The 16,843-nt window shown below is 39.6% G+C and overlaps 1 protein-coding gene across 3 annotated transcripts in view; it reads right to left on the bottom strand.

Annotated features, from left to right (window-relative positions):
• LOC118547943 (cytochrome P450 2C41) overlaps nt 1-16,843 on the bottom strand; it is a 41,032-nt gene that overhangs the window by 20,034 nt on the left and 4,155 nt on the right. For 2 of the 3 annotated variants that reach the window (XM_078077335.1, XM_036111713.2), the window contains exons 4-7: nt 13,614-13,774; nt 11,021-11,197; nt 2,917-3,058; nt 2,572-2,759 (exon numbers count right to left, since the gene is read on the bottom strand). In XM_078077335.1, the coding sequence (XP_077933461.1) occupies nt 2,572-2,759; nt 2,917-3,058; nt 11,021-11,197; nt 13,614-13,774 (668 nt within the window). The remainder of the gene's footprint in view (nt 1-2,571; nt 2,760-2,916; nt 3,059-11,020; nt 11,198-13,613; nt 13,775-16,843) is intronic. The other variant, XM_078077336.1, reaches the window with a different exon arrangement.

Below are 16,843 nucleotides of genomic sequence, written 5' to 3' on the forward strand. Positions count from 1 at the left end.
CCTTAAAAATATGAATTTTATTTGGTATAACTTATTGTTTCTGTATATTGTCTCTGTTCCTTGCTGGCCTATGTTACTTTTGGGCTCTATCTTTGTGTAAAGGATCCCTTTTAACATTTAATATTTCTTGCAGGCCTGGTTTAGTGCTCACAAATTCTTTTAGTTTCTGTTTGTCCTGGAAGGTTTTTTTTATCACTCCTTCTATTTTGAATGACATCCTAACTGGATAAAATATTCTTGGCTGCATATTTTTCTAATTTAGCACCCCGAATATATCATGCTAGTCCTTTCTGGCCTGCCAGGTCTCTGTGGAGAGGTCTGCTGCCAGTCTAATGTTTCTACCCTTGTAGACCTCTTGTCCCAAGCTGCTTTCAGGATTTACCCTTTGTCTCTGAGATTTGCAAGTTTCACTATCATATGTCAGGATATTGACCTATTTCTATTGATTTTGAGGGGGGTTCTCTGTGCCTCCTGGACTTGAATGCCTGTTTCCTTCCCCAGATTAGGGAAGTTCTCCACTATAATTTGCTCCAATATATCTTCTGCCCCCCTCTCTCTCTTTCTCTCTCCCCCTTTCCTCTTCTTCTGGGATCCCAATTATTCTAATATTGTTTCACTTTATGGTATCACTTATCGCTTGAATTCTCCCCTCGTGCTTGAATTCTTCCCTCGTGATCCAGTAGTTGTTTCTCTCTCTTTTTCTCAGCTTCTTTATTCGCCATCATTTGGTCTTCTATATCACCAATTCTCTCTTCTGCTCCATTTATCCTAGCAGTTAGAGCCTCCATTTTTTTTTATTGCATCTCATTAATAGCCTATTTGATTTCAACTTGAATAGATTTTAGTTCTTTTCTTTCTCTAGAAAGGGATTCTCTACTGTCTTCTATGCTTTTTTCAAGCCCTGCTAGTATCTTTAAATTGCCATTCTGAACTCTAGTTCTGACATCTTACTTATGTCCATTATGATTAGGTCCCTGGCAGTCAGTACTGCCTCTTGTTCTCTTCTTTGACGTGAGGTTTTCTGTCTTGTCATTCTTGCAGAAAGTGGTCGCTTTTCTATTTGTAGAGTTGCACCTATTCTTTTGGGTCTCTGGTTGAGTTCGCAGGTGTTCAGAATGATTTTATAGCTATCTAGCTGAATTCCTGGGACCAGACGAAACTAAGGTCTCCTACTCCTCCGCCATCCTAGACTATCTCTCCTCAAAGGTGTTTTCTCAACCATTTCAAAGTTATATGTAGGAGGACTATTTTAGCCTCTCCTTATTTTTCTACTTCAGCCCATAAAATATGAACATTTGTCTTCTTGAAAGATTAAGTACACAATCCTTCATCTGAAACCCCTGGGGCCTAATGTGTTTTCAAATTCAGAATTGTTTGACTTGTTAGAAAAATATTATGATGTATATACCATAAATTTTGAAATACTCCCAATAATGTGGTATCATATAATCAAATACATTGATACTACTTTTTTTTTTTTTTTTAGATTTTAAGTAATCTCTACACCCAACGTGGGGCTTAAATTTACAAACGCAAGATCAAGAATTGGCGCTCTATTGACTGAGCCAGCAGGTTGCCTCCACACTGATATTTCTTTATTAAAACATGAATAGTCACACAAAGAGGACTCAATAAGGAATAAAAATAGATTTATTTCAGTTCAAGTAAGGTTTTGGTCATCGAATGAAATGGCAACAAACTTATATTTATTTTTATTTTTTAAATTTTTAGTATTGCAGAACTAAGGATGGTTTTAAGATAAGGATTTAAGTATTACAGAAAAAAAACCTTAGATCAGTCCTATCCAATACAGTGGCCTTGAGTGATCCATGGTTACTTAGATTTAAATTAAAGCTAATTGTAAGTATATGAAATGTAAAGTTTAAATATTAATTATTAAAACAAAAATTAAACCAGATCACAGAACTGTGTACGTGGAAATTATAAATCCATAAATTATTAATAATGGTAAGTGAATTTGTAAAGGTTGTTAGATATAAAGTCATCAAAATAAAAAAATCAATTATATTTCCATATACCAAAAAAGTAGAAAAGGCATTTAAAAAAATTATACAATTTATAATAACATAAAAATATCATTTATCTAGGAAAAACCTAAAAGATGTACAAGCCACTGCACTGAAAACAATATTGAAAAAATTAAAGAAAGCCCAAATAAATTGGGAGAATATACCATATCCGTGAAAGATTCAACATTCCAACATGTCAATTGTTTTCAAATTAATTTACTATCACCCTGATAAAAACCATTGCCAAGTGCTTTGGATAACTGACAAATTGATACTAAAATTTATTTGGAAATGTAAATAGCTAAGAGAAGCCAAAACAATATTAAAGAAATAGAACAAATTTGGAAGACTTACACAGCCCGATATCAAAACCTATCATAAAAATGTATAGCCTCAAACTGGAAACAGCACAAAATTCATCAAGCTACCACATGTATGATTTTTGCATTCTCTCATCCATATTGGTAGAGGATTGAAACCATACTGTGAATATGAGAACTTAAAGAGCACTGAAATTAGGTGTAGGAGAAACACATCTTACCTTGGGGATGAAATAGTTTCTGAATTTAATGTCACAGGTCACTGCATGAAGCAGGTTGTTTGGGACAAGGTCAATGTATCTCTGGATCTCATGCAATACTGCATTCGTGTAGGGCATGCGGCTCCTGTCTTGCATGCAAGGGGTCTGGTGTCTGCCAATTACACAGTCAATCTCTTCCTGGACTTTAGCTGATAAAACACAAATGAGACTGATGAAAAAAGAAACAAATGCATATACATTTACATGCCAATTCAGGTTATATGAACACTTTGAAGGTGTTCCAACATCATTATAAACATCAGTTATATGTCCAGAAGTACACCCTGCCCTCCATGCTGGCCATACCTGTGACTTTTGGGTGCTTCAGCAGCATCAGGAGACCATATCGTAGGGTGGTGCTTGTTGTCCCTGTCCCAGCTGCAAACAAATCAGCTGCAGTGTTTATCAAGTTTTCAGAAGTAAACTCCAACTGCTCATTGTACTTTTCCTAGGAATTATTTGATGCAATTATTTGCTGCTTTGCCAGCATATGTAATTACAATAAATCTAAAATAACACATGTTATAAAGTTAATCAAACTTAGAAACTGGAGAGTGCAGTGTTAAAATAACAACAACTGTATGGTATGGCAAATTGTATGGATTAGTTGACCCAATCTTCATTTCCTATTCCCTTACCCCTTGCTTGCCTACAAATTCCATTTCCTAGCCTCTTTTGCAACTACACTGGCAAACAACCGATTTCTTACCAATGGCCCATTTTTTTCCCTAAAGATTTTAATCTATTTATTTGAGAGAGAGCATGAGAGAGCGAGCACATGAGTGGGAGGGGAGGGGGGAGAGGGAGAAGCAGACTCCCCACTGAGCAAGGAGTCCAATGTGGGGCTTGATCCCAGGACCCTGGGATCATGACCTATGCTGAAGGCAGCTACTTAACTGACTAAGCCACCTAGGTGTCCCCAATGGCCTATTGATGTCACTTTCTTTCCTTTTTCTTACTACATGTCTACACAGATATGTTGGTGGAGGCACTGTAGACATCATCTTGAAACATGATGAACATGAAGCCTACACAGTAATAATGCTAAAGAAAAATGGAAGGCACCCGAGTCCATGATACTTCAGGGCTACTGTACAAGTTCTGGACTGCCCAACATGAGATTCTCTATACCTGAGATAAATAAACCCACTATTTCTTTAAAACATTGTTAATTGGGTTTTCTCTTGTTGGTAGGCAAACCAATCCTAACTGATAGAAATGAGTAAATTAGGGCCGTATCTTAAAAAATGGTATAAGCCAGGATCAAGAGTTTGCAATACTCTTCTTCTGTTATAGAATTTATGTGGATTCTATACTGCCTAAAAACTCATTATGAAGTTGAAAATGTGCAAAAGCTAACATGGCAGCACATCCTAGAACAGACTGTAGTGAGAATGGATTTACAAAGACAAATGGGGGCCAGCCGCTATGGTATTCCAGATGTAAGGTAGGAGGCAGTTTGGTCTAGAAAACAAGTGCAGGAATTTATGCAGATACACAGAAGAAATATTACAGACATGAAGACAGAAAGTTTGGGCATTAACTGCCCATAAGGGATGAAGGAGACTGTAGGAGTAAGGCAAATACTGAGAATAAGAGACTGAATAGAGATCTCATAAATTTTACGTGGGGAGAATAAAAGCACCTCACAAGGACAACTAACTAAAGTTGGTTTAAGATAAGGGTGACACAAAATTGAAAACAATGGGGCCACTTGAAATACTGACTATGCAGGTCACTAAAATACAAAAAAAAAAAAAAAAAAAAAAAACAACCAAAACCAAAAACAAAACCTTCCTATCCAGTCCTCTAGGCCAACATTAGTTTAATAAGGTTCTTACAATCCCCAAGTGACCTGTGGCATGCCTAACATGTCATCAACTCCATTAAGACAGGCTTAACCTCAATAGCTGTACTTGCTAGACCCACTGGTAACATCAACGTCACACACTGTTCTAACCTTTCCAACAATTACTGAATTATACTTGAAATGTGGGAAGGGTGTGGCAAGTGAATTATACTCAGTGAACATATTAAAAACAAGAAAAAAAGGAGTAACAAGCTAGAATCTAAATACTCTAATGAATTCCAGAGTAACAATGCAGTTTTTAAATATACTATTAAGGAAATACTGTTAATTGATATATGAGAGATGTCAGAGCCCAGGATCATTGGAGAAGCTTCCTAGCATTAAGGAAATCCCTCACAATATGTGCAAAATACAAAAACATTCATATAGGTGCATTCTTCTGGGAAGGTGTCCACACTTTGTGTGTGTGTATTTCAATAAAACTTTATTTATAAAAACAGGTGACTTTTGCAAGTCTTTGATCTAAATAAAAGTGTGAGGGGAACAGAGTTGGCAAGCCACCATCATTTTTTAATATTACATAAAAACAACAAAAGAGGGAGCTCTATGAAGTTAGAAAAATATTCCTAAACCACACAATTCCCTCTAAAAGTTCCAGAAAACTAATTTCACATAAAAATAAACAGAAAATTAAGGTAAAATCTCATAAAAAGCTATTATTAAAAAAAAAAAAGAGGGGTGCCTGAATGGCTCAGTCAGTGAAAGCGTCTGCCTTCCGCTCAGATCATGATGCCAGGCTCCTAGGATCAAGCCCACATTGGGCTCTCTGCTCAGTGGGGAGTCTGCTTCTCCCTCTGCCCCTCCCCCCAATCGTGCTCTCTCTCTCTCTTTCAAATAAATAAAATCTTTAAAAAAAAAAAAAAAGAGCAGAATAACATTTTGCCCACAAAATAGCTCAAATTGTAACCTACTATTTTATTTTTTAAGTAAACTCTACACCCAGAGGAGGAGCAAGATGGTGGAGGAGTAGGAGACCTAAATTTCGTCTGGTCCCAGGAATTCAGCTAGCTAGCTATCAAACCATTCTGAACACCTACAAACTCAACAGGAGATCAAAGAAAAGAAAAGCAGCAACTCTCTGAACAGAAAAGCGACCACTTTCTGGAAGGTAGGACGGGCGGAGAAGTGAATCCAAGGCGATATTCAGAAGATAGATGGTGGGGGAGGGGCCTCTGTCAGCTGCTACCGGCAAGTGATAGAGCAACAGAGCACAAAATCAGAACTTTTAGAAGTCGGCTCCGCTGAGGGATGTCGCTTCAGTGGCTAAGCAGCAGGTGGAACCCTCGCTGGGACAGTGTGGTTTCAGGACCCTCGGGGTCACAGAAAGACCGGGGGTGCCTGAGTGTGGCAGAGCGCCCAAGTATCGGAATGGGGAAGCCGGCTGCAAAGACAGAGCCGAGGTGCAGGCTCTCAGCTTGGGGTGGCCATAAACCATGATCCGCAGCACAGTCAGGCCACTGCTCCTCCAGCAGGGACCCAACAAGCGGCAGATCCGGGGAGACCCCCCCTTCCTCACCTGGGCAGAGCGGCGTGGGAGCACACTGCAGGAATCTGCTGGGTTTGGAGACTCCAAATGGGGTCATGAGCCAGAGATAGAAACGCTCGGTCACAGGCCGGGTGAGCATGGAGTGCGGCGGGAGACCGGGGAGACGGGAGTGACTGACTGCTTTTCTCTGGGGGCGCACTGAGGAGTGGGGCCCTGAGTTCTCGGTTCCTCTGGGGCCAGAGATTGGGAGGCCGCCATTTTCACTCTTGTCCTCCAAAGTTGTACGGAAAGCTTGCAGGGAACAAAAGCTCCCAAGAGCAAACCTGAGCAGATTACTTAGCCCAGCCCTGGCAAGGGTGGGGCAATTTCAGCTCCGGCAAAGACATTTGGGAACCATGGCAACAGGCCCCTCCCCCAGAAGATCAGCAAGAACAGCCAGCCAAGACCAAGTTTACTGATCAGTGAGAACTGCAAAACTCCAGGGCCAGGGAAATATAGCACATAGAATTCATGGCTTTTATCCCATGATTCTTTAGTCTTTCAAAGTTAATTTTTTAAATTTTCTTTTTTTTTTCTATTTTTTAAAAATTTTTCTTCTTTCCTTTTTCAACCAACATCTTATCTTACCAATTCCTTTTTAAAAATATTTTTTAATTTTCATTTTTACAGTCATATTCTATACCTTCATTGTATTTAACCTTATTATATATATATATATATATATATATAAGTTTTTCTTTCTTTAAAATATTGGGAGGCAGTTTCTTCTAACAGACCAAAATACACCCAAAATCTAGTGGGTGGCTCTGTTCTATTAACCAGCCTGATCATATTCTTTTTTTTTTTTCCTTTTCCCCCTGGTTTTTGGTCTCTTCTGCTTTGTTTAGTGTATATTTTTCTGGGGTCGTTGTTACCCTTTTAGCATTTTGTTCTCTAATTCATCTATTCTTCTCTGGACAAAATGACAAAACAGAAAAACTCACCTCAAAAAAAAGAACAAGAGGCAGTACCGACTGCCAGGGACCTAATCAATACGGACATTAGTAAGATGTCAGAACCAGAGTTAAGAATGACGATTATAAAGATACTAGCTGGGCTTGAAAAAAGCATAGAAGATACTAAAGAATCCCTTTCTGGAGAAATAGAAAGAACTAAAATCTAACCAAGTCGAAATCAAAAAGGCTATTAATGAGGTGCATTAATAAATGGAGGCTCCAGGGGTGCCTTGGTGGCTCAGATGGTTGAGCATCTGCCTTCGGCTTAGATCATGATCTCCAGGTCCTGGGATCGAGCCCTGTGTCGGGCTCCCAGCTCAGCAGGGAGTCTGCTTCTCCCTCTCCCTCTGCCTCTCCCCTTGCTCATGCTCTCTTTCTCTGTATCTGTCTCAAATGAATAAATAAAATCTTAAAAAAAAATGGAGGCTGTAACTGCTAGGATGAATGAGGCAGAAGACAGAATTAGTGATATAGAAGACCAAATGATGGAGAATAAAGAAACTGAGAAAAAGAGAGATAAACAACTACTGGATCACGAGGGGAGAATTCGAGAGATAAGTGATACCATAATAGAAAGAATATTAGAATAATTGGGATCCCAGAAGAAGAAAGAGAGAGGAGCAGAAAGCATATTGGAGCAAATTATAGTGAAGAACTTCCCTAATTTGGGGAAGGAAATAGGTATTCAAGTCCAGGAGGCACAGAGAACCCCCCTCAAAATCAATAAAAATAGGTCAACACCCCAACATCTAACAGTAAAACTTACAAGTCTCAGAGACAAATAGAAAATCCTGAAAGCAGCTCGGGACAAGAGGTCTATAACCTACAATGGTAGAAACATTAAATTGGCAGCAGACCTCTCCACAGAGACCTGGCAGGCCAGAAAGGACTGGCAAGATCTATTCAGGGTGCTAAATGAGAAAAATATGCAGCCAAAAACACTTTATCCAGACAAGATGTCATTCATGATAAAAAGCTTCCAGGAGAAATAGAAACTAAAAGAGTTTGTGATCACCAAACCAGCCCTACAAGAAATATTAAACGGGGTCCTCTAAGCAAAGAGAGAGCCCAAAAGTAACATAGACCAGAAAGGAACACGGGACGCCTGGGTGGCTCAGTTGGTTAAGCGACTGCCTTCGGCTCAGGTCATGATCCTGGAGTCCCGGGATCGAGTCCCGCATCAGGCTCCCTGCTCGGCAGGGAGTCTGCTTCTCCCTCTGACCCTCCTCCCTCTCATGCTCTCTGTCTCTCATTCTCTCTCTCTCAAATAAATAAATAAAATCTTTAAAAAATAAAAAATAAAAAATAAAAAATAAATAAATAAAAAAAAAAGAAAGGAACAGAGACAATATACAGAAACAGTCACTTTACAGGCAATACAATGGCACTAAATTCATATCTTTCAATAGTTACCCTGAATGTAAATGGGCTAAATGACCCAATCAAAAGACACAGGGTATCAGATTGGATAAAAAAGCAAGACCCATTGATATGCTGTCTGCAAGAGACTCATTTTAGACCCAAAGACACCTTCAGATTGAAAGTGAGGCGGTGGAAAACCATTTACCATGCTAATGGACATCAAAAGAAAGCTGGAGTGGCAATCCTTATATCAGACAAATTAGATTTTAAACCAAAGACTATATATAATAAGATATGAGGAAGGACACTATATCATACTTAAAGGGTCTATCCAACAAGAAGATCTAACAATTTTAAATATCTATGCCCCTAACATGGGAGCAGCCAATTATATAAGCCAATTAATGACAAAATCAAAGAAACACATCAACAATAATACAATAATAGTAGGGGACTTTAACACCCTCCCCACTGAAATGGACAGATCATCTAAGCAAAAGATGCCCCTAACATGGGAGCAGCCAATTATATAAGCCAATTAATGACAAAATCATAGAAACACATCGACAATAATACAATAATAGTAGGAGACTTTAATAACCCCCTCACTGAAATGGACAGATCATCTAAGCAAAAGATCGACAAGGAAATAAAGGCTTTAAATGACACATAGGACCAGATGGACTTCACAGACATATTCAGAACATTCCATCCCAAAGCAACAGAATACACATTCTTCTCTAGTGTACATGGAACATTCTCCAGGATAGATCACATCCTGGGTCACAAAATCAGGTCTCAACCGGTACCAAAAGATTGGGATCATTCTCTGCATATTTTCAGATGACAATGCTTTGAAACTAGAACTCAATCACAAGAGTAAAGTTGGAAAGAACTCAAATACATGGAGGCTAAAGAGCATCTTACTAAAGAATGAATGGGTCAACCAAGAAATTAAAGAAGAATTAAGTAAACTCTACACCCAATGTGGGGCTCAAACTCATGGCCCTGAGATCAATAGTTGCATGCTCGGGATGCCTGGGTGGCTCAGTTGGTTAAGCATCTGCCTTCAGCTCAGGTCATGATCCCAGGGTCCTGGGATCAAGTTCCACACCAGGCTCCTTGCTCAGTGGGGAGCGTGCTTCTCCCTCTGCCTGCAGCTCCCCCTGCTTGTGCTCTCTCTCACTCTCTCTCTCTGACAAATAAATAAATAAAATCCTAAGGAAAAAAAATGAGTTGCATGCTCTAGGTGTCCATACTTTTAATCAGATTCTCAAATCAGCTGATCACCAGAAAGATAAAAATCATTGCCCCAATAGCAGAGAAAGCAGAGCATGGAAGTATTCGTTTCTTCTCTCTTCCAGTTTCTTCAAACCATTGCACCACCTTCTTCACTTCGTTCCACCTAGAATATGTGATTTGAGCAGTCCAGCTGAAATCCAGGGACAATTCTTTGACAATCACCTTCATCAGCATCTTTGACTCCTTGCCATGTTAGCCTACTCATCGGTTTCTCATTTCTGCCCAGAGCTACAAAGTGATTGGATAAAGTAATGATGGCCTCAGATGAAGGAATTTCCTTCTCTAGAATTAGTCTTTACAACGCATTCTGGATTCTGCCTCTCCTCAGTTCAAGGAGGATGTTGCTTCTATACAAGTGTCCTTATGGCATTACATTACTTTTGTCACACGATTTCCAGCTTGACCCCATCACTCATCAAATTCACTATTCAGATTTACTTCCTGAATCTTTCACTCCTTGGTTAAATTTCTCAAATAGGATATCTGTTCTTATTACTAAAATCTCCCATACAGTCCCTACTTATCCTCTCCTCCAACTAAAACCAGTCTCTATAGATCTCTGAGATGTGACAAGATGGACAATTTGATTTTATTTCAGGATCCTCTGTATTTCCATGGTCCAGACTTCCATCAAGCCAAAGTCAAGAAATGAAAAATCTCACAGATAAGAAAAATCTTATCATACAGATCATTCTACAGGACTCCCAGGATAATTTTCCCCAATAATTATTTGCATTCCACTCTTGTTCTGGCTCATACATCTACCTGATCAAATCAAAACTCTTCATGCCAACATTCAGGCTTACAGTTATTTGGCAGACACCAACATCCAACTCTGTATCTGTCCAAATTCATTTTTGGTTACATTCAGTGAAGATTTCCCTTTTCCACCCATCTAATCTCTTTGCTGACACGCACTTCTGAACTTCTCATCATACCATTCTACCAATCTGAAATTCCCTCCCCTATTCCTTATTGCAAATATTTTAAGATCTACATCAGCCCTCAGGACAAGCAGGAAGCCCAGCTAGGTTAAACCTTTCCTCCTTACTCTCCCACATGCTGTGACCTGATCACATATACCTTCATTGTCCGGCTCAATATTTTGTAATTTCTAACTTGTCTGTGTTTTTATTTCCCCTAAAGTGTACATTCTCTTTCTCTTCAGGTAGAAACTTCACAAATAGGTTCCACGTATTCTAGTTATTTAACAATTCAATCCTAGATTGAATGATGCTCCATGATGCTCAATCCAGATCCATGCATACCTAAGTACCTAAGTGTCAGTCAAGTATTTCTTGCCTGACAATTTAAACATCCTCATAAGTACAGATCTAATCAGTAAACAAGAAAAATGCAGGCAAACAAATAACGGATCTGTAATTAATATTTTACCTGTTCCATTTTCATCAGAAAATAATCAATGAAGTCCCGAGGATTGTTAATGTCCAAGGATTCTTGGTGTTCTTTTATTTTCTCCAAAATGTAATTTTTTAGAAAAACAGAATTTTTATACATTGTATTATGACTTCCTGGGAGATAATCAAGGAGAGCGGGGAAGCTATTGTAGACCTTAAAGATTTAAAAAAAATTATTAAATTTAAAAACATGTATTGAAGACATATACAAGACATGCCAAGCCCTGGTTAAAAAATTAGATGAAGGGGCGCCTGGGTGGGTCAGTTGGTTAAGCGACTGCCTTCGGCTCAGGTCATGATCCTGGAGTCCTGGAATCGAGTCCCGCATCAGACTCCCTGCTCAGCAGGGAGTCTGCTTCTCCCTCGGATCCTCCCCCCTCTCATGCTCTCTCTCTCTGTCTCATTCTCTCTCTCAAATAAATAAATAAAATCTTAAAAAAAAAAAAAAAGATGAAGAAAAAATGGTCTCTGTCTTCTGGGGGAGCATTTTATATTGTGCGCATAGAGATATCTGAGGGAGAAAACTATGACCAAATGATGAAATATGACAATAATTTCCTATACTCACACATCAACCTTACAGTATTAAAGCATCTTTATGTCAATTCTCTTTTTTCTTTTATATTAATTCTTCCCTACAACCATGAAACATAGAATGCCATGAATTACTATGATTCACATTTTACAGATGAAGACTGAGTTTAAGGGAGTTTGGACGACCTGATATACAGCACAAAGCTACTCCATCATCAGTGCTTCCTGGAAGCATCTGTGGTCCCAAACATCTTCTCTGCTTAAAGGAGATATTCTCTTCCTTCCTAGATTAGCATATTTCTGCTAAGTAATGTGATGAAGAGGTCACTAAGTGTGAGTGGAGGACAAACCTTGTGGGCAATGGGAACATTTCAGCAAGGGCCTGGATGCCCATTGAGTGCTATGGACATGTTTCTGGGCAATCACCAAAACTGGACTTCGGGATTTAGTGGAAAGACCACAAGCCAGGGAGTCAATAGGCTTGAATTCCACCAGCTCCATACTTAGACATTTGTCTTCTTGTCTGTGAAATAAAGGTTTCGACTATGTTTCCCAGATGCACACTCCATGACGCTTGCCCTGGGCAGGAGTAGGGTATTCAAAAATTCACTTCACTGAGTATGACCAGTGAAAATGTCAGAGTAGACAGGTCCAAAGGCAGGACACTCCAAAAAAAGGCTGGAAATTTTGGCAAAAACCATGAGAATCAACTTGTCATAACTCTAGAAAACAAAGGCTTATAGCAATCAAGTGAATGCTGAATCAAGAAAAAGGCAACTTGAAAATGGTGGAAGGGCGCCTGGGTGGCTCAGTTGGTTAAGCGACTGCCTTCGGCTCAGGTCATGATCCTGGAGTTCCGGGATCGAGTCCCACATCGGGCTCCCTGCTCGGCGGGGAGTCTGCTTCTCCCTCTAACCCTACCCCCTCTTGCGTTCTCTCTCACTCTCTCTCTCTCTCTCTCAAATAAATAAATAAAAAAAATCTTTAAAAAAAAAAAAGGTGGAAAAGCTTTGTGGAATTTTTAATTTACCCTTCTCCCACCTCCTTCCTCAGTTTGGCAGTGGTCCTAACAAGGGTAGCTTCTTGTATGGGATTCTGGTTTCTAGTGCAAGAGACTAGAGCAGACCTTAAAAAAATTGTGTTTTCTCTGTTGCAACTTCTCTGGGGTAATCTGAAGGACTGACACAGACTCTTGTCTTTGTTTCATCTAACCTGGAACGCAGGGTGGAGAGCAGCAGGCCTGCCTCAAAAACTCTGTAAGGCAAATGAATAACCCACAGCCTCCTGGGGCAAAGACTAGTTAAGGCATATGATAGAGCACCAGAATTCTGGGAAGAAAAGCTGGGGCGAGAGTATCTTCTGGAAATTAGGGCATTCAAATGTACCCATGTATACTGAGGAATTTACACATTTTAAAATTTAGAAAGCAGGATATAGGCTAAGAAAAGACCTCAGAAGACCCTAGCTTTCACCTCTGGCTGATCTTGGCTCAATGTAAGCAACAAGACTGAGAAAGAACTGAAAACAGTCTGATGAAAGCACTGAAGGAGTGCCCCAGCCCAGAACCAAATTTGGAAGAGTTCGTTCATTTGTTCATTTGTTTTTTGTTCCTTCGTTCCTTCCTCCCTCCCTCCCTCCCTCCTTCTCTCTCCTCTCTCTTTCTTCCCCCACCCCCCTTCTCTCCCTTCTTTTCAGCTCCTCACATTCAAGGAAAACTCCATTAAAACACTAGCTAAACACAAGTTAAAGGACAGAGATTTCAGAGACCACACATGACAAAGAAGAAGAGACTTAGCAAACACGGTCCAGAAAAGTCATGAAATAAACAAACATCTATAGCCTATAGAAAGCAAAAAGGGAAACAAACCTATAGCAAGCAAAACAAACAAAACAAAACAAATCTCAAGGGGGGGAAGAAGCTCATTTCCACAGTTACCACATTATAATATCCAAAATGTCCAGTTTTCATTCACTTCACAGCATGGTCCATACAGAATTTTGGATTTGTCAGAAAAAAGAGAGGATCTTGAACTCACATGGATCCATGGGGAGCTCAAAATCCTGAAGTTTTCATTAAATCTCTTGAGGAAACCAATTAAAGTCTCATCTGTATAATCAAAATGATGCTGGAAAATAACGGAGCAGATCACATTGCAGGAAGCACAGCCCAGGACAAAAGTGGGATCACAGGGTAAGGCTAAAGAACAGGAAAGATTTAGAAAATACCATTAAAATAAACATATAAAAATCTTTGTTGTTGATAATAGGTAAAGGTAATTTTAGAATCTCTAAAGCAATAGTTACCTAGGAATCCCCTTTCCAGCAAAAATTTCAGCATGCTTAAAATCAACACATCACTTTTCCCTTAAATGGGAAGTCCATTCCATCCTAGTTTGTTTAGTAATAGTCTTCCAAATACTCTAGATCACTACTTAGGTTTACTTGATTCTGACCCAAGGTGACTATTATTTTGAAGAGGAAAAGAAAAAACTTTAAAGAATCCACTTTTAAAAACACCTAATAGGGCACCTAACTGGCTCAGTAGGAGGAGTGAGCACGTGACTCTTGATCTTGGGGTCATGTGTTCAAGCCCCACCGTGGGTATGGAGATTACTTAAAACGAATAATAAAAATAAATAAATAAAAGCACCTAATAATTCAAGTTATCAATGCAGAATCACACCTGTCTGGTAAGCTTGTACACTCCTGTAGGAAGGAAGAAATAGCTAGGGACCTGGAAACCTTTTTTAGATAATGAATATTTGAAGTGAACTATGTGTAAAATCAGCAGAGGAAAAGATTAAAGGATGGAAGATGATGGGAAAATTCAGGTATTTTGATGGAACAAACATAAAAAAGCAAAAGCTATCCATGTTGTATGAGAAGAAAAACTAATGCAAATGAATTAAAATTATAGTACAGATTTGTTTGACTAAGATAGAAGTAAAATAAGAAATCTTCATTTCAAACTTAAATCCAGCTAAGGCAAAGAAAAAGGTTAAATTGTTAAATACAGTTCTAGGGTGCCTGGCTGGCTCAGTAGGTAGAGCATGTAACTCTTATCTCAGGGTCATAAGATCAAGCCCCACGTTTGGCATTGAACTTACTTAAAATATAAAAAAAGGAAAAGGCAATAAATGGAGTTCTTGTATTTCTTTATTGCAATATAGAAAATAATCTTCTTCTCTAGGAAATAGTGTCCATCATCACCAATCAGGTCCCACATTTACTTAGACAGCCTGCCCTCTCGTGGAATTCTGGAGTATTTCTATAGATAGCCATTCACAGAAGACCATAGTTATAAAAATTTTTTAAAGATTTTATTTATTTATTTGACAGAGGGGGAGCGAGAGCACAACAGGGGGAGCAGCAGAGGGAGAAGCAGGCTTCCCGCTGAGCAGGGAGCCCGATGCGGGGCTCGATCCCAGGACCCTGGGATCACGACCTGAGCTGAAGGCAGACGCTTAACTGAGCCGCCCAGGTGCCCCTAGTTATGAATTTTTTAACTGGACTATCATTTAGGTCAATTCTGTCATTTTACAGATAAATTAAAGCAGAGGAAAAATTTTTTAGTGAGAAATATTTAAATGAAATTGCTATAAGCAAATGATCAATAAGCTTTCTCTGCAAAAGGCTCCCAAATTCACATCACTGATGTAATTAAGGGTGACCAGAATCCAAAATGAGGAGAAAATGAGAGGGAATTAAAAAATGGGAAACGTGTTTGGTTAACTGCTCTTATTCCAGACTCTTTTTTTTTTTTTTAAGATGTTTTATTTATTTGACAGAGAGAGCGTGCACAAGTAGGCAGAGGGAGAAGGAGAAGCAGACTTCCCACTGAACGGGGAGCCCGATGTGGGACTAGATCCCAAGACCCTGGGACCATGACCTGAGCTGAAGGCAGACGCTTAACTGACTGAGCCACCCAGGCGCCCACAGACTCTTTTTCAGTTGAAATACTTGAGGCCACTAAGCTTTCAGAAAAACTTATTTTAGAAGGTAGGGGATAATTTGGGAAGGCCTTGAGATTTCTGTGTGTGTGTGTGTGTGTGTGTGTGTGTGTGTGTGTGTGTGAGATTCACAGCTAAAATCTGGTTTTTAATCTTTCACTTCTTTTGAGAGAATTTAAAAGCAGGGTAATTTGGAATCCAGACTGAAATTCAGATTCATTGTGACATGCACTTCAGAGGTCACTAGAGCTGGCAGAGGTGGCTAAATAATTACCATAAAAGTTCTAACCCTGGGCCTCCTGAGTGGCGCAGTCAGTTAAGCATCTGCCTTGAGCTCAGGTCATGATCCCAGGGTCCTGGGACTGAGTCCCACATCGGGCTCCTTGCTCATCGGGGAGTCTGCTTCTCCCTCTGCCTGCCGCTCCCCCGCTTGTGTGTGCTTGCTCTCTCTCTGACAAATAAATAAATAAAATCTTAAAAAAAAAAAGTTCTAACCCCAAATCCAACTGTGTTTTAAAATGCACATGGAATTTTGTTTTTATTCAGATGATGAGGCCAATAGATAGGGAAGATAGCCATTGAAAAGAGAGTTTGTTACTCACAGTTCCCAAGAGGAGAAGTGCATCATACAGGGCCACCTGGAGAAGGACCAAGGTAGGTCAGGAGGCAGGAGGAACGAGGGGAAAGCACGTGCCAGAGCCTTTACCAGGGTTTTCATGGGAAGGAGCGAGCAAGGCAGGGTAGGTATGCTGAGTAAATTTAGGACTGGAGAGCTTGAATAGTTGCAGAGGGCTATGGGCTATAGCGGTGTTGACTGTTGTCCAGTAACTGCCCTGGGTTCATTTAGAGCTGAGAGAGTATTGGCTTGGTGTGTGAGAATTTGGTGAAGGAGGCAACTTGGGGGTATGTATGGGCCTTGGATAGGTTGATTTACAAATCAAAGACAAGCTCAAAGACACGATGTTTGCTGTATCTAGTAATTAGCTACCCCTAGGAGGGGAGGTTGCTCCCTGGTTCTGCAAGGCCCCTAAGATGTCAAAACATCACAAAATAGAGAAAACTTAAAACATGATTAATAGACCAAGAAAGGAGAGTAAAATAAGGAAAGCTGAAAGCAGAGCCAAATAATAAGGAAGGCAGGGTAAACAGTTCTTAATGATAGCTGAAATCTAGCTAAATAAATCATTTTATAACCTGGTATTTGTGTAAGTCTCAGGATTATGCTATAGCATATATTTCTTAACATATATTGAACAGTATTAGAGTAAATAGGGAGCAACATCAAATAACTCAAACTGATCATTTTAAAATAGTTG

The sequence above is a fragment of the Halichoerus grypus genome, chromosome 7 (genome assembly GCF_964656455.1).
Source record: "Halichoerus grypus chromosome 7, mHalGry1.hap1.1, whole genome shotgun sequence".
NCBI lineage: Eukaryota > Metazoa > Chordata > Mammalia > Carnivora > Phocidae > Halichoerus > Halichoerus grypus.